Here is a 19,887-nt window from a genome sequence, read left to right as displayed (position 1 = left end):
GAAAGAGAAAAACAAATACCATATGCTAACACATATATATGTAATCTAAAAAACAAACAAACAAATAGGTTCTGATGAGCCTAGGGGCAGGGTAGGAATAAAGACGCAGATGTAGAGAATGGACTTGAGGACACAGGAAGGGGGAAGGGTAAGCTGGGACGAAGTGAGAGAGTGGCATGGACATGTATACACTACCAAATGTGAAATAGATAGCTAGTGGGAAGCAGCCGCATAGCACAGGGAGATCAGCTCGGTGCTCTGTGACCACCTAGAGGGGTGGGATAGGGAGGGTGGGAGGGAGGCACAAGAGGGAGGGGCTGTGGGGATATATGTATACATATGGCTGACGCACTTTGTTATACAGCAGAAGCTAACGCACCATTGTAAAGCAATTATGCTCCAATAAAGATGTTAACAAAAGAAAAACTCTCTGAAGCCAACATGTTTTGTTTTAAAACACCATTTACCTTTGTGCTACCAGACATAACTAAACATTACTTAGACACTGGGCCAACTGTTTTGGGCTCAGAAGAGATGCCTGATTCATGGTGAGGCGGGGTGGGGGGGGACCGTGGGAGGGACAGGCGGTCTCGGGGGAGAAGCATGGGGGCCGGACCCGCTAGAGGACAGGGTGGAGCCTGTGTGGGCGCCTGGCCAGGGGCACCGGGGGCCTGAGGGAGCGTCCTGGCCCTGCCCCGGGCCTGCAGAGGTGCACGGACTGGACGGAAGGGGCTGCAGCCTCCCGCTCCTGTTCCGTCAGTCTCACCGGTCCCGCACGCCCCGCACCAGCCGGCCAGGGAGGGGGCATCTCTGCTGCTGCCCACCCAGCTCGGGTGCCCCAGGGCCGGGGGGCAGGATGCAGAGGGGCCACCGCCCTCAGGTGAGCCAGGCAGACCCGAGTGGAGGTTCCTGCGCTGGGCCGGGGTCTCGGAACCCTCTTCCCTCCTGGGGCCACCCGCAGAGACGCAGGTGAAGCAGGAGGCCTCGCCGCTTCTCCTTGCTCTTTTGTACGTTTTAGATGCGTGTTTTTATATCGCAGAACCACATCCCACAGGTACTGAACCTCCTCTGCTCCCCATCCCACACTGGGGAAAGAAAAGCCAGCACAGCACGTAAAGCACATAAAAGCATCTCGCGCCCGGTGCGAAGCAGCCGCGCCCACGCCTTCATGCTGCCAGGCTGTTCGCTGATATCACTCAGCTTCCCGGGAATCACAGCAAACACGGCGGCGCCAGCAGGACCGCGCTGGGCACGCCTCCCCGGGGAAGCTTCCCACCCTCGGTTCACTGCCTGCAGCCCCTCGAGACGCAGACTACTGAGAGCAGCCGCCTCTGCCCAACGGCCGCGGCCCTCCCTCGGGAGGGCTCGGTCTGGGTGTGCCCCACCTGACGGACGGTCCCGACGGCGCCTCTGCCCTCGGGGCGGACGTTCTCCCACCTCCACGTCCGGGTCTGACGTGCACGGGCACTGGCAGCAGCTCTGAGCGACACCTGCTGCCGGTGGGGATACGCCCCCAGCCCGCCTCCCCGGCCTCTGCTCTTCGGGGCGGAAGCGGAGCTTTCTGAGACTCAGGGCCACACGAGACGCTGAGGTCCCAGGAGCTCGAGTTCCACTTCCCCATGGCCGCTCTGACTCAGTTTCAATTCACCAGCTGAGTATTTTTAGCCAAATGTGGGGAGAAGGGCACCCGCTCTGTGGATGCTACTGTCATGTGAAGAGCAGTTCCGGGGGGAACTTGGACATGCAACAAACGTGAAAACGCCGGAGAATCAAAACAGAAACTGCACTGCCCGGATTAACTTCATGCCTGGCGGGCTCAGGGGGACCTGGGCTGCGTCCTGCGCACTCCCACCCTGCCCGGGGGCTGCAGTGTCCACCCCTCGGAGCCAAAAGTGTTTTCAGAAAGTGCTGGAAGGGGCAGGCGGTAAGAGACTCCATCCCGCCCACATGAGACCCAGGCAGAGACCCGGTGGCCCCCCAGGCCTGTGCCCCTAGAAGAGGCAGCCCCTCGGCCGTCCTGTCCCCGCTGTCCTCTGGGGAAGGGCCCAGAGAGGCGTGTGGTTAAGAGCGAGCCACCGCTCATGGCGACCCCAGGGTGCCTCCCACAGAGAGGACGGGACTCAGCCCAGAGGAGACCCGCTGGCCAGCGCGTGGCCCGGGTCCTGCCGGGACGGCCCGGGGGATTCGTCCAAGTGAGTCACCTGCTCGTGCCTCTCTGTCATGGGCTCGTCGGTACTGCGTAGCTAACGGCTTTGTTCTGTTCTGCGTTCTGCATGGACTTCGTCCTTCAAGGGTGCCTGAAGGAGGTCCGGCTGCAGCTCTGACGGGTGTGGTGCTGACTGCACCAGGCTTGGACTGGCAAAGCTTATGCTATTAGCCAAAGGGAGAGTCATCTGACGATAACTGGGCGAAGGGCTCACACCCCATCCCCGAGCTGTTCTGAATGCCAAGGGGATGCAGGGTGCACGTGACCCACCAAGACACCCTCCCTTGTCAACACAAGAAACCTGCACGTGCCACGTCCACACTGCACAGCCGCCGCCACCACGGCCGGGTCCCTGCCCCGTCCCCTCACGCCTCCGGGGAGTGACCCCAAAGGACTCACCCTCAGCTACAGAGAGCAGCCAGGAGCAGCAGTCAGAGTAAACGTAGTCGCTTCTCATCTCCCCCGAGGGGGTGTGGGCAGCCGCCCGTCTCCCGTGGCCGAGGGGCCACCGCTGCCCGGCAGCTCCCGCCCGCTGAGCTTCGCTCCCTAGAATCTGCCTGCGACCCGCCGGCTTTCTACTTTTGCTTCACGTGGCAGCCAGGACGCACCATCACAGGGCGGCTACCGGCCCGCGGGCCAGCGCTTCCACCCACCCCTGCCCCGCGTGTTTACGCACAGGCTCGGGCCGTGTAGCTGTCCCGGCCTCGGTTCCAGGCACGAGGGACACCTCCGCGGGCGAGAGACATACACCTCCGCGGGCGAGACATCTGTGCTCTCCAGCAGGGACGTGCTCCTCCCCGCCCGGGACTCGCCGGAGGTGCTAATCGGACAATACCGTCCCGTCCCATCTGATAAAGTCCAAGAGGGCGGCCACGCTTGTCTCAGGAAGGGGAGGGAGTGCGGACACAGGCACTGCGTCCAAGGCCCCTCGCGTCTCTTCCCGGACTTCCATTCAGGGTGTGCATCTCTAAGCCGTGTGGGCGTGAAGCAGCGGCCCCACCTGGGGACCCCCCTTCAGAGCCCAGAGAACGCCGTGCCGCCCGGCTGCCACGGTGGCCCTGCCCTGCCCACCATGGGGATGGCGGGAAGGCTCCCCTCACCCAGTGCTCAGAGACGAAGGTGGGCAGAGTCCCCAAACCGCAGCCAGCAGGCGCCAGTGAGGCTCCCTGTTGCGCAGCGGATGGAGCCCAGGCCGCGCAGACCACGGGGCCTGGGGCAGGCGGCTGGCGGGTGGGCCTGCAGCCCCAGGGCTCCTTGGGCCGGGACCCCGCCAAGACCCAGACGCCTGAACACCCCAGTCTGTGTCCTCCTTGGATCTGGGGAAATGCGGAACTTGCAGCAGGAGGCCAGAGGAGGGACTTCAACCGAGCTGCCTGAAATTCAAAGTAATAAAAATACGAACCACCACCAGATTTCCTCAGACTGTGACGCGTCTCCTTACCCACGGCGGTACGGCCCGCAGGGAGACACCTCAAGGCGAGTCTTTCCCCCGAGAAAGCACTGTAACTAACACGGCACGTTCTCTCCGTCCTCACAGCCCCCATCAGCCCTCAGCCGTGTGCTCCAAGAAGCCAAGCGGAATGACCGCGGCGAGCGCAAGTGCCCGAAGCTTCCCTAACCCCCACAGGGATGAGAACCACGTTCACAAGGCAAACCCGAGCGGGGAAGACCCGGAGCGCCAGGGCCGGGCGTCGACTGTGCTTTCCCAAATGCGGGCCCACGTGCGGCTACTCTAAGGAAACCGGGGCTTCGCGGGCACCTCGCCGCCCACTTCTGGCCTCGGCACAGACCTGGGCCTCCACCGCCCAGGCCCACGGGAACGGCAGCTCCGCGGCCCGTGGCCTGGTGTCCTGAGCATGACGGCGCGGTCCTGAGACAGTTTCGGCCCGAGTCAGATCCCACTTCACACAGGCTCTCCTGGAACGACGGGGGGAGGGGCCCCGGCAAAGGCTGGAACCACACTGATGCCTCAGCCGACTCTGAAGGGGCCTCACCGACATTTAGGGCTGTTTTCAACATTTTCAGGTGCATCGATTTTCCAAAAGAAAGAAAACCTTCCAAAGACGTCGCCTACTTAGTGTTCCAGTGCCTCTAGGGCACACAGACAAGCGACCGCTTTCCTCCAGAATTCCTTCCAGAAGGGCCTTTCTTTTGGGCCCGTGACCTTGCATTTAAACATTTCCCCTTTTTGCCTCAGCTGCCAGGAAGCTCAAGGGAAAATTCTGCGCCCACTTGCAGTGATCAGCTCACCCACGCGCCTAGGGTGGGTTTATCTGCTTTTGTAAAAATCAGTCCTGGTCCTGAGCAAAACTGTCCGTGACAACCTGGAACACCTTCCTATAAAGAACTGTCAATTCTGAGGGAAACAGTTGGCTTTCCTGCTCGTTGGGACTCAGTCCCAAATGTCCCAGAGCAGAGTGGACCCTCCTCCCCACTGCTCGAGGGCCCACTGCAGGAAGTGTTCCGCTTCTGAAAGGGTGGCAGCTCCTTGTAGGAACAGAGCAGAGGCGACAATCAGGTAGCTGTCCCTGTTCCCCTTCATGAACTGATAATGTCCACTCTGGCGATCAAAGAAAACCACAGCCTCGCAGCCACACTTTCTCCTGCACCCTCGCCTTGCAGCGGGAAGTCTGACCTGTTCATCCCCTAACTTGAAGGTGCTCCCTTCCACACTCCCCCCAGGGAAACGGCTGAGGCGCCTGGGAAGGTCTGTCCATGGGACGCAGAGGCCAGCCTGACCTAGACATGTGCATGGATGGGTTCGCAAGGAAGGAACCAGGGCAAACTCACAGGCAGGAAGGAAAGCTGCGGCCAGACTGCTTCTATGGGAGCAGGAAAAAGCGATGCTGTGGGGACCCGAGAGCTTGGGCACTGCTCCTGCAGGACGAGGAAACTGATCCCAGAAAGGCCAGGCCAGACGGGCGGGGTGTGGGGAGCAGACGGACAGAGTGGAGGTGGAGGCTGCATGGAACCACACTGACCAGGGGCCACGTGTGTCACAGAGCAGGCAGCTGCCCACCGTCCACGCTGGATCCTCACGACCAACAGGCAGAGCACAGAACAAAGGCATCTAACGTGCTGACCAGGAAAAGAGAAGCTGCTCCGGTCACATGGCCCCCTCTCCCCAGATCTCCGATGGTCACAGCCACCCCCTGCTCCATAGAGAGAGGACCCTCGGGGCCCACTTCATAGCATAGGGCCCCTGGAGCCCCAGATCCACTGCCCCGACGCACACCTGGAGAGTGGGGGGCAGACTCAGGCCCCACTCTTCCCCCCCGGGCGTCAGGACAACAATTCAGTCCTTCTGGGGTTGGGGGTCCTGGGTGCCACCCTAAAAGCCACGGCGCAGATCCCCAGGGCCAGCACTCGTCCGGTCAGGCTACTCGGGGACCCCGCCACCCGGGTGGAGTGCCCAGCCCACCGCGGGCTTGGGAGGGAGACAGGAGAAGGCCTGACGGAGTACTCACACCCCTGTGTGCACCGGGCCAGGCGGGGGCCCACGCAGCCCCTGGTGACGGCCCCTCGCGCTGAGTTTAGGGCAGGAGTCAGTGGACCTGGTGAAAGGCCTTGCGTCGTGGGCGCTGACGGGGCTGAGCCCAGAACGACGGCCACGGAGCCGGCAGCGTGAGGCTGAGTCCAGCTCCACCGGGGCCACGCGCGCAGCTCCGTCCAGTCGGGGCGCCCTGCCCCCTCTCTCAGTGCCCCCCAGCACCGGGCAGCTGTCCGACACTCCCCGAAAAGGAGAGGACCGTGGGCCGAGCCACAGAGGGGCCGGCTCTGACCTGTTGTTTCTGATGCCGCACGTTGCAGACACACGGGCGTCTGTCCCGGGAAGCGATCCCAGCCTCATGGCTGCGCGGAGCGTGCCTTGGTCAGCACCCACCCTCCGCCCTCCAGGTCCCCGAAGGAGGAAGGGGCCCCCCGCCGAAGGAGCAGAGCAGGGAGACGGGGCTCTTTTCTCCAAGTCAGCCCCGTGGAAGCCCCACTCCTGGGGCAGTCAGCCAGGAAAACCATCCTCTGAGACCCACGAGTGTTTGTCCTGCGCCGTCTGGCTGAGCCTTTCCCAGCCAGAGCCCGGGGCCCTCGGGACAGAGGACAAAGTGAACCAGATAAGAGCCGCACCCCAGCCTCAGTCAAGGCTGCCCAACACGGCTTTTCTATTCCAGCCTTTTTCCGAAAAGTCCTGTGAGTGGCACACGTTTCTTTGGTGAAAGAAATATACAGGGAGCCGCCCGCCCGCCAAGGGACCCAGGCGCTGGTTCCCACGCCCCGCAGCCAGCGCCACCCGTCCCGCCTCACCGGGCTGTGGGCACCGCGAGGCCGCCCGACGCCTCCAGCACTGCAGCAGGGGAAGCGGGCAGAGCCAGCGCCCGGGGGGGCCCCGGGACGCGCCCCTCTCGGCCATCGTGTCGTCTCCCCACCGGGGACACAGCGGCGGCGGCAGCGGCAGCGGGTCTTCAGGCCGGGCTCACTCGAGGGCTGCCCCGCAGGGCTCCGTCGGGGACGCTCACTCGAAAGCCGAGCCGACGCCGGGACGTGGAGCGGGGGTGCCGGGCGTGGGCTGCGCACTGCGCGCTGCGCTGGGACGAGGCCCCGGGTGACCTCGGGTCTGCCGTGCACGTCCAGGCCACGGTCCCCACACCGCCCGGCACCGCCAGGCCACTCGGGCAGCTGCGCACCGGGGGGCCTGGCTGCAGGGCGCAGGACTCGTCAGGGAAGGGCTCCGCTGTGGGCGAGGCGAGGCTCGGCTGTCTACTTGCAAGTCCTGGGCGTTTCCTTCCTTGGGGGTGGGGAGTGGTGGCGGAGCTCCCAGCCTCGGGGGCCGCTAGAGCCAAAGCCCCTTCCAAGCTCAGGAAGCCTCAGGTCCAAACAAACAACGTGGCAGGAGGGCCTCAGGGGACGCGGCCCGGCTCTCTTGAAATAAACCGGCAGTTCCGCCCCCTGTCACTCCTGCAGCTCGGCTCCGGGAGAGGAAACCCTAACGCTGCTTTGTTTGGTGAGCAACACTTTCCACACAGAGACGCTGAGCCGCCCCTCGGCCAAGGCCCCCCAGCAGGCCGCCCGGGACCGTCCCGGGACGCCTGTGCTGCGGGCGGCGGCCGGGCACCCTGGGCGTGGCAGAGCCCTGCACGCAGCTCCGTGCCGATGACGCCATGTGACACAGAGGCTCCCCGGGCTCCGGGCGCTTACTAGATGCTCAAGGTCGCAGGGCGGGCGGGGGGAGCACCTGGGTGCCCTTCCCGGAGCCCGGGTGACAGGGCCGCACCATGACGCCTTGGTTCACCCTCCTCCCACGAGCGCTCCCGACACGACACGACACCCAAGCCGGAGCAGACGCCGTCCACGCTTGCGTTTTCACACCGGCTTCCGAGAGAGGCTGGCCCGGCACACGATCCAGAGGAAACAGATGGTGCGTTTGATGTGGCATGTCCGGGACACAGGCCCCTTCCCGCAACCAGGGTGCAGCGCCTCGGGAACAGCCACGTGGAAACGGGGTCCCTACCGGGACCCGCAGCGAGCCGTCGCCCTGGGCTGTGTCCCTCCCCATGCGTGCGGCTCCACAGAGACCCCTGAACGCTGGGGGTCGGGCCGGTGAGTCAGAACTCGCCCCTGCGCACCGGTGCAGACGGTTTATGACCCAGTACAGTCTTCCCACCCAGTGGCTGGGGTTAATCCACTTTCTCCCAAATATCTAATTGTTTTAAAGATGTTACTAATTAAACCCTTTTCCAAAAGTCTGCTCTGCGCTGGGGCCTCACTCACAAACTGCTGGTTTCTTTGTCTCGCACGTTTGCAGCCTCGGGTGTCAGAGCATCCTGAGACTGCGGGATTTTGCCAGCAGTTGGCGGGCGTTTCCTCCCCAAGACCCCGTGAAAAACTCACAAAGACTCCTGAGAGCCAGGGCTCCTGGGAGGACGCTGGCCGGGTAAGCTGAAGGCCATTCACGAACCGGACTCGCTTCTCTGGACCCAGGGGTGTACTTCATACAACGTGGTCTCAAGTTACTAGGAAATTCCATAAATGGCAGGGCTTTTGGCAGTAAAAGAGACTTTAATCCTGCCAGGGGAGCGGGGAGTCATTCAGTGCAGGTCTGATGCCAAGTGAGACACTGGGTGATTGAAAATTCAACCCTCCGGGGGCAGGATGCAGGCGGGAGCACCACGCTCCGAACTGAGGTGCAAAAAGTGTGCCCCTCGCTCTTCTCGGGACGCCGCGTACAGAGGGCAGCCCGTGGCTCACACGTGGAGTCAGTGGATTCCCATGAAGCCGTCGCACCGCTGAGCACACCTGCGCCCGAGGAGCCCCTGCCCCGCGGAGCACGGACAAGCATGGCCCTACTGCCCACTTCATCCCTCCCTGGGTTTTTCCTCGACCTGGTGCCTGGTGCCCCTGTTGCACTGGGTCGGGGGGAGAGGGGATTCGTTCTGGCTGTGTGGTCTCGGGTCCAGTGAGCACCGAGGTCCACAGGCGGCCACACACCCGACGAGCCCTCCTCGGCCCCAGCCCCATGACCTGGCACCGCTCTTGGCCACAACCTGCGGTCCCGCTAGTGGCGGTTCCTGAGGCAGCCGCGCGGCCAGTCCCTCCTAAGTTGTTCCGTGTTCAGGAGGGGCGTCGAGGAGGGATGCTTTCTGTCATTTCCAGGCACATGTCTTCCCTCTAACAAAGAAAGTTCTGGGAGCTGGGCGATCAAGGTAACCTGTAGGACTTGCTATGGTTCTAAAACTCAGAGGCTTCTGTAACCTAGGAATAAAACCATGTGTGGAGAAACAGGCCATTATAGAGTCTGGAACTAGTTACTCTTAAAAACGAGCTTCTTAAATGATATGCTTAATTTCCTTAAGTAAAGGATACGTCACAACTGACTGACCAATCATGACAACATGTGGAGATGATGTCCAAGGCGTATGACTTTAGAAATCTTTGAAAACACAGATAACAGATGACAAGGTGATTCAGGTCCTTTCTAAGCTGTGTTTGCAAAACTCTTTCTTTCTTTCTTTTCTTTTCGGCTGCAGCCTGCACAACCTTCGTTCCCTGACCAGGGATCGGACCTGTGCCCCCTGCAGTGGAATCGTGGATGCTGACCACTGGACCGCCAGGGAATTCCCACAAAAATCAAAGACACGGATTGGGTCGTGGCTGGGCCACATCTTACATAAGGGTCTTCCCTGTGCTGGGAACAAGCACGCAGCCCGTGAACTGCTCAGGTTCTAACACTGATCACGTTTAGTGACGGCTGTGTCTGTTCCCGGCAAAGCTTCCGGATCCGGACAGAACCTCGCAGTCACACTCCACGTGGTGGACGTGCTTGCCCTGCTCGCCCGGCCTTGGTTCTGCTCCCTAAGCGTCCGGTGAGTGAATGAATGAAAGTGTCCACAGGAATGAGTGATCCTGTCCACACTAAGGGTGTGGTTTCAGAGGAGAAGACAGTAAAAACTTTAGTCCTCCAATTGATGGAGGTATGGTTATAAACTGATAAACACAGAGACCTACCATCTACGTGCATTCAACTGCTTTCCATATTCTGTTATCATTTAAGTATCAAATGACACGTTCCCCTCCTTAAGGATTCAGGAATCAAAACAGTAAAACATGTTGTCCTTAAAGACAAAGCACCCTTACAAAAGTGAAGTCGTGTGGGGGGCATTAGTGCACCGTCCCTAACATCTCGTCCAAGATGTCATCATTTGGGGACATTTTGATACCAGTTCTTTCCTTTGCTGAAGTAAGTACCACGGCCACGCAGATGACGATAAGCATGAGGAACTGGTCATGCTTTGAGGCTGGGACTCATTTCTTTCACACTACTAATAATGGAATAAAGCAAAAACCCAGAGCATTCGTTGAAACCCCGATTGAGACACATAAGAGGCACTTAGCTCGAAAGCTGAGAAAGAACCATCAGCTCTTTTGTATTTTCAACTTTAAATTTTCTTGAAAGTCTCCTCCCCAGAGTTCGACTTCCTCTCATACGTGTGCATCTGTGGGGTCTGAGCTGGGGAAAGGGGTCTGGGCCCCGGACTCGCCCGTGTGTGTCTTCTGCACACCTGCCGCGCCTGGGTCATCGGCCCTGGCCCCCTGAGCCAACTCCCACTCCCCCAGGACACTTCCTTTTCCTTCTCACTCGCCTGGAGAATCCCCACCTTTCATTACTGGGATGTTAGTCAAATGACGTAGTTAATAACACGCATAATAGAGGCCAGGGCGTGGCCAGCCAGAGGCCCAGCTCTGCACGGGGCAAGGGGGTGTGAGGCTGAAGGGAGCTTCTTAACTACATGCTGACTTCTACTTGGGAAAATATAATTCTTCCTTTTATCAAAACACAAGATTTTGACAATCATCTGCTCAAACCTTAAGTCCTGGAGAGGAGCACACGATTTCTCTGACTCGTCAACTGCCCATGTTTGGTCTATTTACGTATGGGGAAAAGCAAACTCCAAAGATGAAAAACCAAACACCTAACAAAGAGGTATTCAGTGAATCCTCAGAGTTTCCCACCCACCAGAGAAGAAAGAACCAGGTTCCAGCTGCCGATCAGCTGGGGGACGCTCACCCCAAAATCCCCCTGCGTCCTCATCGCGCGGGTTCACTCTCTGAAGCGACCCAGGAAAAGCACAACTTCCCCAGGAAGAGAACAGTCCCCCCATCTCGAGGAGACGTGAAGCCTGGCGCTTCTGGACCCTCAGAGGCGGTACCTGGCAAATCAGAAAGACAACCTGCTCAGTCCTGGGGAGGAAGCCGGGGTTGCATCAAGCATCGCAAGACAGAGGACAGCTGCAAGGGCGGGTGACCAAGGCGCGTTCACGAAACCTCAGCAAACGCTGCCCTCAGCCCCACTTACTGCTTCGCTGTGTGTGGAGGCTCTTCAGATAAAGCCACTGTTGCCACTTTACAAAGCTGAGAAGTGCTGTGCTCCCATCTACCATCCTGAGCAAGCCCCTAGGAAGTGTTACGAGGGGGCGGGGAGAGGTGGCCGCCCTCCTCGCAGCGCTGATGGTAGGGGAGGGGGGCCGGGCCGCCTCGCTGGCTGTAGGACTCAGGCTGGTACAGAGAAAAGGCAGCTCAGCCCCAGCGATGCCAACCACAGGGTGTGGGCACCAGTCGGGGGTCCGGAGGAAGGGGTGAGCGTCACCAGGGACCCTGGACACAGAAGAGGCACCACAAGCCCTGCCACGCCGAAGGGAGAAAGTCCCCTGCCCAGGCGGGCACATCCTGGAGGGACCAGGCACGACCAGGGCAGAGCCCGCCTCGGGCCAGAAGTGGGCGCGCTGGGGGCGGAGGTGGCAGTCCTGGGCTGGAGCCAGGCTGTCCCAGGTGGGGCGGGAGTGCAGGGGGGCGGCAGGACCACAACGACCAGCCGCAGAGCCCAACGGTTTCCTTAGGAACAACCCAGCGCACAGCGGACTCCGCGGGGTGCAGGCCGCACAGGCCAGGCCAGGCTGTGGCTGCAGCCGCCCCTCCCCCGGGCCGTCAGTCTCCTGCACGTCCTCTCCACCCAACGGTGTCTGTTTTCCCTACAAAGAGACGGCTCAGGTCAGGCCTGGCACAGAGCTACATCCGCTTCCCTCTGCCGGGGCTCTCTAGGGAGCTCAGCGATAGGAACCCTACAAAGCCTCCCTTCTTGCAACTGATCACGGCTTTCAGAGGACACGGCTGTGGGACGCCTGGGTCCTTAAAGGGAACAGGTCAGACACGTGAACACCATGTACTCAGGTGCTGCTAGAATGATGGTGCTGGGACAGCATCCCTGCCCCCAACAGGCCGAGTTAGCAGCTGGGACAGCAGGTGCATTTAGCTTCTTGCATTGTGGTTAAAGGTGGTGTAAAAGATGAGATGATGGGACCGAAAGGGCAGAAAGGAAGACGTCTGGATAAAGAGTAAGGGTCCCGGGGCTGAACGGCCTCACTGCTTACGTCCTGATGCAAACCAATGATTTGTTCCTTCAACATGCAAAGAGCTAGGAGTTGTTAGCCCTCATCAGGAGACATGAAAACTCTGAAATGTGATAGAGCTTCTATCTTTACTGTCTTGTGTGCAACCTCGTCCATGGGTCCATCCGTCCGTCCGTCCGTCCACCCACCCATCCATCCTTATCCATCCATGTGTCCATCCATCCACCCACCCATCCATCCTTATCCATCCGTGTGTCCGTCCACCCACCCACCCATCCATCCTTATCCATCCGTCCGTCCGTCCATCCACCCACCCATCCATCCTTATCCATCCGTCCGTCCGTCCACCCGCCCACCCATCCATCCTTATCCGTCCATGTGTCCGTCCATCCACCCATCCATCCATCCTTACCCGTCCGTGTGTCCGTCCATCCACCCACCCATCCATCCTTATCCGTCCGTGTGTCCGTCCATCCCCCCACGACAGTAGCTGGCACTTTGCTCAAGGGCAATCAGTGGAGAAGGTGGCACTAGATTTAAAGACTTTTCTACTAAGTGTTTCTCCAGTTCTGCTTCCTGGACCAGTACCTTCAGCGTCACCTGAGAACTTAAAATGCAAATTCTCAGGCCCCTGACTTCCTGAATCAGAAACTCTAGGGGTGGCCCCGGAACCTGAGATGATTCCCTCCAGAAGACCCAGACGCTCCGGTTGGGCAAACGTTACAAGGACTCGATCCGTCAGCATCCCTGCCTCCAATGTTTCGTACTTTGTCACCACTTACTGCAAATCTAGGGAGAAAACCAAAACAATGAAAATGCTGGAAAAGGAGCCCAACCACATGGAAGGGGGTCCTGGCCCTGTGACTAAAGATTGAGTTCGAGAGTCCAGAGAATTTAAATTCTCAAGGTCAACAGCCTCACAGGCCACGCGGGCAGCACGCGTCAGCCTCCCTCGCAGGCGGACTAACCGGATGATGACTGTCCTGGAGGACACGGGCCACGGTAACCCTGAAGCTAAAACCAGGCGGCGGCACGTCCGCACAGCAGGCGAGAGAAAACGCCGCCGGTCCGGGGTAGGGCCTCGGAGGGTCCAGCTCCGCGCAGGGAAACTGCCACCCAGCCCCGGGAGGGCTCAGGGTACCCGAGCCTCCGCTCCGAACCCCCTCCCCTGAATCGCGACAGCAGCATCCAGGTGACCTCTGTGGCCTCCAGACAGAGCTGTTCTGCTACGGACGGGGCTTCCTCCGAGGAGGTGCTGGGGATACAGACCTGAGCTGGCAGGGGGTTTACAGTGACCTATATCCCCGTTCCCACAAGAGCACGTGTAACCCACCCACGCTCGGCGGGGGGCACCGCGTCGACACCGCACGACACACGCCCGGCGCCGTGTCTCACAGCCTCCATCCAGCAACGCCTCCCCATCGCAGGAGTGAGAAGGCGGCGTTAGTGGGAGGGAAGCAGGTCTCCGCTAACCAAGCCCGATGGGGTGTTCCTAAGGCCAGCGTCTGCTGACCTGGATTTTCAAGAGTCTTGGTGAGACTGGAGCCTGGAGCACAGGTGTGTCAAAGGACACACCTAGAGAGCTGCTGTTTACAGCGAGGCGATGGTCCCCCAGGGCCCGGCTCGCAGCATGACTCGGGGGGCGGTCAGCACCTCCCCGCTCTGGGCAGGAGGCCTTTTCACAATTCAAAGTGCACATGCGTCTCCCGAGCTCACCAAGAAGCCTGCTTGAAACGCAGGGATGACATCACTCTTGGGAACAGTTCCCGCTGGCTCTGTAATCCCAGCTCCAGCCCAGTGCAGAGGGCACCTGGAACCCAGTCCCGTGCCCTTTACCTCAGCTGCACGCCGCATCCTGTACCCAGCGAAACGCGACTTGCGTGTCAGAAAAAGGGGTCCCTTCCTAAGAATAAGGGGCCACGTGGCACAAAATGGCTTTATTTGCTTTTGACCCATTTACAATAAATCCAGTAGCTTTAATCACAAAAATCACCATTAAAAACAATGTCTCCCAAAGTCTCGGTTAGACCATCACATACAGTGTGTTTACACCGACTTAGTCATTGCTTTGCTCTCCAAATCTTTGGGTCCCGCGCTTATAAGAGAGGGGTGGGGGGATACCATGCCCCACACCAAGTAACCTAATCTCTCAGGAAAGCATTATTCAGACAACGAGGCCACGCTCTGTAACAACGCAGGGCGACGTCAGGCAAAAGGCTGGCGACTACCTGTTAATAACACCCGCTTATTTCCCACTCATTTCAAGGAAAACGAGCCCAGGCCGACGTGCCCCTGCACACGCAGCAGGAAGGCTCCTAAGTGACCGCCTGGAAGCAGCGCCCAGCGCAGCCTGCGCAGGGCTCTCCTGAGTCCAAACGACCCCCTGGGAACTTGTCCTCAAAGCTAATCGTGAGTCATCCTTTACTCGGGGCAGAAAACGAGCATCGAGTCAAGCTGTGCCCCGCTCCACAGCCACACCGCGTTCCAACACCTGTCTTAGGTTCGCGTCATATTTGGTGGAGAGAACTACCTGACTGACCAGACTCCCCCTCCTCAAGATGAGCCTCTGACGCTCCGCCAGCCCTACACCAGCTCGAAACGCCCGGGCTCACGTTATTTTCAGGCCACAAACACGTACGCTTTCTCCATTGCGGCTGTAGCCATGAAGCCGAAATGCGGGTTGAGTGAGCAGATTTCAGACCACGGCTCCACGTACAAACCTGGGGTCTCCCAGAAAGCCCGCCACCAATCTGCAATTCTGTCCCCCTTCCTAGGCGGAATAAAATCAGGCTGACCGGCCACGGAGCCTATCAGCGGCCAGACCAAAGCCGTCCTTCTGCTGTCCTGTTACCTCAGCTTGGAAGGAGAAATGCAGGCTGTTACAGAAAACCCAGCCGCATCTCCCTAGACTCAGCACATGATGTCAAGCTCAAGAACGGGCTTCAGGGCCAGCGGCTCCGCCTACCAGTGCGCTTGGAAACCGCATTCAGCCTCTGCACCATTTCCTCCAGGGCCATCTCGTCATTTCTGAGCCAGAACCTCATCCTGAGACCGAGCAGAAGGGTCCGCAGCCCTGCTTTCCTCTGCACCAGAGGTGCTTTATGGGCGGGGAAGGCGGTGGGGAGGGGGCCGGCAGCGCTGCCTTCCCGGGATTGGTCCCCGAGCCCCGCCAAGGAGGCGCGCCCTGCGCGGGGTGCGGGGAGCTGCTCGGCGGAAGCGGAAGCGGTGCGCGCCCCGCGTCTCCCCGCGGCCACCTGGGAGCCCCGCGAGTGCACCCCCGCGAGTGCACCCCCGCGGTGACCAGGGCGCTCGGCAAGGGCCCCCCCGCGGTCACCCGGGAGCCCCGCGCGCGCACCTACGGACCCCGGACAGTCCCGCGCGCGCACCCCCAAGGCCACCTGGGAGCCCCGCGGGCAGGCGGGCGGGCGCACCCCGCCGCGACCTCAGCCCGCAGCGCGCCCCTCCCCTCCCCTCCCCGCGGGCGCAGAGGCGCAGCCCGGCCCGGCCCACCCCTCCAGCCGCGCGACTCTGCGCCCTCCCCGGAGAGACAGGGGATGCTGCGGGCGCGAGCACGGGAACCTGCCCGCCGTTACCTCCGGCTGCCCCCAGGCAGGTGCAGAGGCCGCAGCAGCCGAGCGCGCCCTCCCCGCACCGCCCATGGTGAGTAGGTCGGTGGGTCCGCGGGTGGAGGGGTGGACCGGCCGCTCCCCCTGCGCTGCCTGCCCCGAGGACGCGAGGCGCAGGAGGGAAGCGCGCGCCCAGACTTGGGCCCTGGGACCTCGCCGCGGTTGGCACGAAGCCACCCAGTGCGTTCTGCAGCCCGGCATCCTGCAGATGCCAGTCGTGAGTGTGCCCGGCCATGAAACCACTTCCCAGGGATGTGCGTGCACCACGTGTGCGCTCTGACCCTGGCTGGCCTCTCCTTACCGCGGGGCTGGCCATCCCTTAGAGGCTGGCATCACAGAGGGAGTGTCTCGGGAGGAAGTGCCCGTTTTCGTAAGTGGTTTTGGGGATTCAAGTGGGCAGCTCGTGTCAGCACAGTGTGTGCCCACTAACCGTCGGCACCGATGGCCAGGAGCTGGGGGGGGTGGTGAAAAGGTGAAGGTTGCCCAGCGTTTGCCCTCAGAGCTCAAGGGTCTGGGGGCAAGAAAGATCTGGAAACACATAATTGCAACATGAGATGAAGGTACGATAGCCACACATGGAAAGTGGAGCAAAGCTAAGAAACTGATGACTTTTCTTTTTTAACGTCAAAACCCACTGAATGTCAGCAGTTTTGTGCGGTTCAGAGTGGAGGCCAGCGAAGAGCGTGGGGGTCAGGAGAGGTGTGAGCCTCTCCCTGTGGACACACGGCCTGGGCTCCTGCAGCTGATGCAAACCCCGCTGTACCTGCGCCAGGCCAGCGTGCCCCCATCACGACCTCCCACCTCCAACTTCAGGGAAGGCCAGTCACCTGGCGGAGCGTCCAGAAACGCTGGCCCAGCCCTCCCCAAAGTGCAGGGGGCACGTCTGCCTTCCCACTGGTCCAAGGGCAAAAACAGCCACACTTGTCCAGGAGCACAACTGGCCCCAGGCCACGTGCCCTCAGGCCTCCACGGCCACCTGGGCGGGGCCCCCTCTCTCCCAGGTACCACCCCGTCCTCCTGGTCCCGCCTCCCCCCCCCCCCCCGCTTCAGGCACAAAAGTGTGCGCAAGTGGGGCTCCAACTTGAGGTGACTGGGGTCCCCCGAGAGCTCGTTAACCCCAGAAGGCCAGCACCCTCCCCCCAGAGTTCCCCATCCAGTAGGTCTGGGGGACCCAGGAACATGCCCTTCTCACGGGAACCCCGGTGACGCTGGTTCACACTTTGAGAACTGCTGCCGGGGTCTAGCCCATCTTTAAACCAAAAGCAAAACAAAGGGAAATGCAAACCTCTGGCCGTGCTGCTCTCACTGGCTCCCGCTCCCTTTGTCAGTCAGCTGTTCCCACTCACTGTCAGCTTCGTCCCCTGAAGCGCCTCTCGCTGGTGCATTTCTGGGGCCAAGCCGCTAACTCCAGCGCTGCTTCAGGGTCGAGTCTGCTGGCCTCGGTGCCCAGGGCACTGGGCTCCTTGCTGAGCTCAGGTGTTTGCTCAAACTGTCTGGATGTCATCTTGAGGGTGTTTGGTAGCCACGATGAACATGTAGACCAGCAGATCACCCTCTCCGGTGTGGGTGGGCCTCGTCCAATCAGTCGAAGAGGAAAAGATTGAGGTCCCCGAGGGAGAGGGAATTCTGCCTCCAGACTGTCCAGACTCAGCTCTTCCCGGGTCCCCAGGCTGCGGCCATGCTGCAGACTGCAGACTTGCAGGCCTCCGTGACCCCGTGAGCCAGTCCCTCCCTCCCTCTCAATCTGTATCGGACCTTTACTCTCTCCTTAAATTACGGCACACATGGTGCCGTTGCTATGAAAATCACTGGATGTGGCATAAAGTATAACAGTCGTGACGACCCCGCCCAACACTACCGAGCGCTTCCTAAGCTCTTTCCATGATGTGAACGATTAAATCTTCACAAGGATTTGGGAGGCTGGCACTGTTTCTACCCTGCTTTACAGAATTTACAGGCAGAGAGGTCCAGTAACTTGCCCAAGGTCACACAGCTAGTAAGGAGTCAGAGACAGGACCAAACTTCGACGCGTATAAACACAGGCCTAAAAACAAGTGTTTGCTTCAGGGAAGCACTGTCACGGATCAGTTGGAATGTCACCCCCAGACCCCACCCTGCACAGCGCATCTTAGCCCGAGTGTCCCAAGAGCACAGGCCTGCTCTGCATCGCTGCCTCGGCCTGTCCCAGAAAGAGGCAGAACGTAAGATTATCCCCGGACACTGAACACATCCTCTTAGCAACTGTTCCGGAAAGTCAGCCCTGAAAGGGGAGGCGAGAAACAGGAGAGCTGGGAGGGTGTGCAGGTCGGGTTCTGAGAACCCAGGCGCCGGGGGAGCCTGCCCTCGGGAGAGAGGAGGGGGCCCTGGGAGAGGCGGCGACGTGGCTCTTGGAAGGTAGCGGGAGCCGCCCGCCAGGCCTGGGCGCGCTGTTTCGTGCACTAGACTGTCCCACACGGCGGAGCAGGGGGGCAGCAAAGAAGAAGAGGAGACTTGAAAAGGATGCTGTGAAGAAACCCACAGCTTTGGGCAGACAGCCTCACCTGTGAGCTGGGGTACAGAGCCAGCCTCCATCTGAGGGGGCATCCCGGAGCCCTCGGGGACCTCAGGACGCACCCGCCTCTCCTGGGCAGCTTCCCCCTGGGCACTGGGTCCAGGTGGTGCTGAGCAGGCGGCGCGGCTGGGGGCGGTCCCGCCCTCACGGGGCTCCCAGGATAAGCCCCGGGCCAAAGGCGCGGACAGAACACTCCGCAGACAGAAGGCAGGGTCACCCAGGATGCTGTGGGAGGGACCAGCTGTGGCTCAGCCAGCGCGTAGCGTAAGAATGGCTGGAGGGTGCGCAACACCAGGGATGTCAGGGATGCAAACCAGACCTCGGGGAGACACCCCCTCACACCTGCCAACAGCCTCATGAAATAGACGAGAGACGGCAAGCGCTGGTGAGGACACGGAGAGCAGGGAGCCCTCGTGCACTGTTGGTGGGAACGTAAACGGGCGCAGCCGCTGTGGGGAACGGTGTGGAGGTTCCTCAGAAAACTAAAAACAGAACTGCCACGTGATCCGGTAATTCCACTTCTGGGCATTTTTCTGAAGAAAACAGAAACACTAATTCATAAAGATATAAGTACCCCTACGTTAACTGCAGCATTATTTACAGTAGCCAAGATATGGAAGCAACCTAAGTGTCCATCGACGGATGAATGGATGACGATGTACATACACACAATGGAATATTACTCAGCCGTAAAAAGCAATGAAGTCCTGCCATCTGCAGCAACACGGATGGACCCTGAGGGCGTTAGGCTGAGCGAAATAAGTCAGACATAGAAAGACAAACACTGTGTGATCTCACTTACATGCGGAATCTAGAAAAACCAAACTCAGAGAAAGAGTAGGATGGTCGTTACCAAGGGCTGCGGGCAGGGGGTTGTCATGGGAGACGGGGAGATGGTGCCCCAAGGATACAAACCTCCCGTTACAGTTACAGATGAGGCAGTTCAGGCTCCATTGTTCAGCGCGGTGACTACAGTTACCAACACCGTATTCTACATGTGAATGTTGTTAAGAGGGTAGATCTTGAAGGTTCTTACCGCAGAAGCGGAGCGGGAACTGTGTGACGTGGTGGAGGCGTTCACTAAGCTCATCGTGCTGTTCACCTGATGTACTGTGTATCACACTGCCACACCGGGCACCTGAAGCTCAACAGTGTGTATAGGGGCATCCACCGAAAAGGCGGTAGCGGTCCCATGGCCCAGGTTTGGTGCAGAGGCCCCAGGGGAGGGTGGCCATCACCGGGATCGGCTAGAAGTGGTACCACAGGGGTGGCGGTGGTGCGCCTGGCCAACCCCACACGCTGGTCTCCAGGAGACAGCCCGCAAGTCAGCCCGCACGTGCACGTGCCTGCATCTCCCCGCCCTGCCCCGCCCTGGGTCCAGGGAGACGCTGGGGGGAGGGAGAGTGGAGAGCAGCGCCCCATCCATCCCAAACCTGCGCCCAGGTGGGGCGGGACAGGGTGGGGAGGGAGAGATGGAGACCAGGTTTTACATTAGGACTGAGCCTTGGACACTGAGCTGAGCTAACTGAATGACAACAATTAATCCACTTCTAGACTCAGAATAAAAAGTCACTGGGACCCCCTCTGTAGGTAACAGAGGGGCTGGTC

At 60.2% G+C, this 19,887-nt stretch overlaps 1 protein-coding gene across 5 annotated transcripts in view; it reads right to left on the bottom strand.

The window, feature by feature from the left end:
- MCF2L (MCF.2 cell line derived transforming sequence like) overlaps nt 1–7,151 on the bottom strand; it is a 76,014-nt gene extending 68,863 nt beyond the window's left edge. For 2 of the 5 annotated variants that reach the window (XM_060129431.1, XM_060129435.1), the window contains exon 1: nt 6,506–7,149. In XM_060129431.1, coding sequence (XP_059985414.1) covers nt 6,506–6,611 — 106 coding nt within the window. In that variant the 5' untranslated portion in view covers nt 6,612–7,149. Of the gene's footprint in view, nt 1–6,505 lie in introns of all 5 variants that reach the window. The other 3 variants (XM_060129434.1, XM_060129429.1, XM_060129433.1) reach the window with 3 other exon arrangements.
- Between the last annotated feature and the right edge of the window lie 12,736 nt (nt 7,152–19,887).

This window comes from Lagenorhynchus albirostris, chromosome 18 (assembly GCF_949774975.1).
Source record: "Lagenorhynchus albirostris chromosome 18, mLagAlb1.1, whole genome shotgun sequence".
NCBI lineage: Eukaryota > Metazoa > Chordata > Mammalia > Artiodactyla > Delphinidae > Lagenorhynchus > Lagenorhynchus albirostris.
Note: the sequence above shows the minus strand (reverse complement) of the source record. Positions and strands in the feature narration are given on the sequence as shown.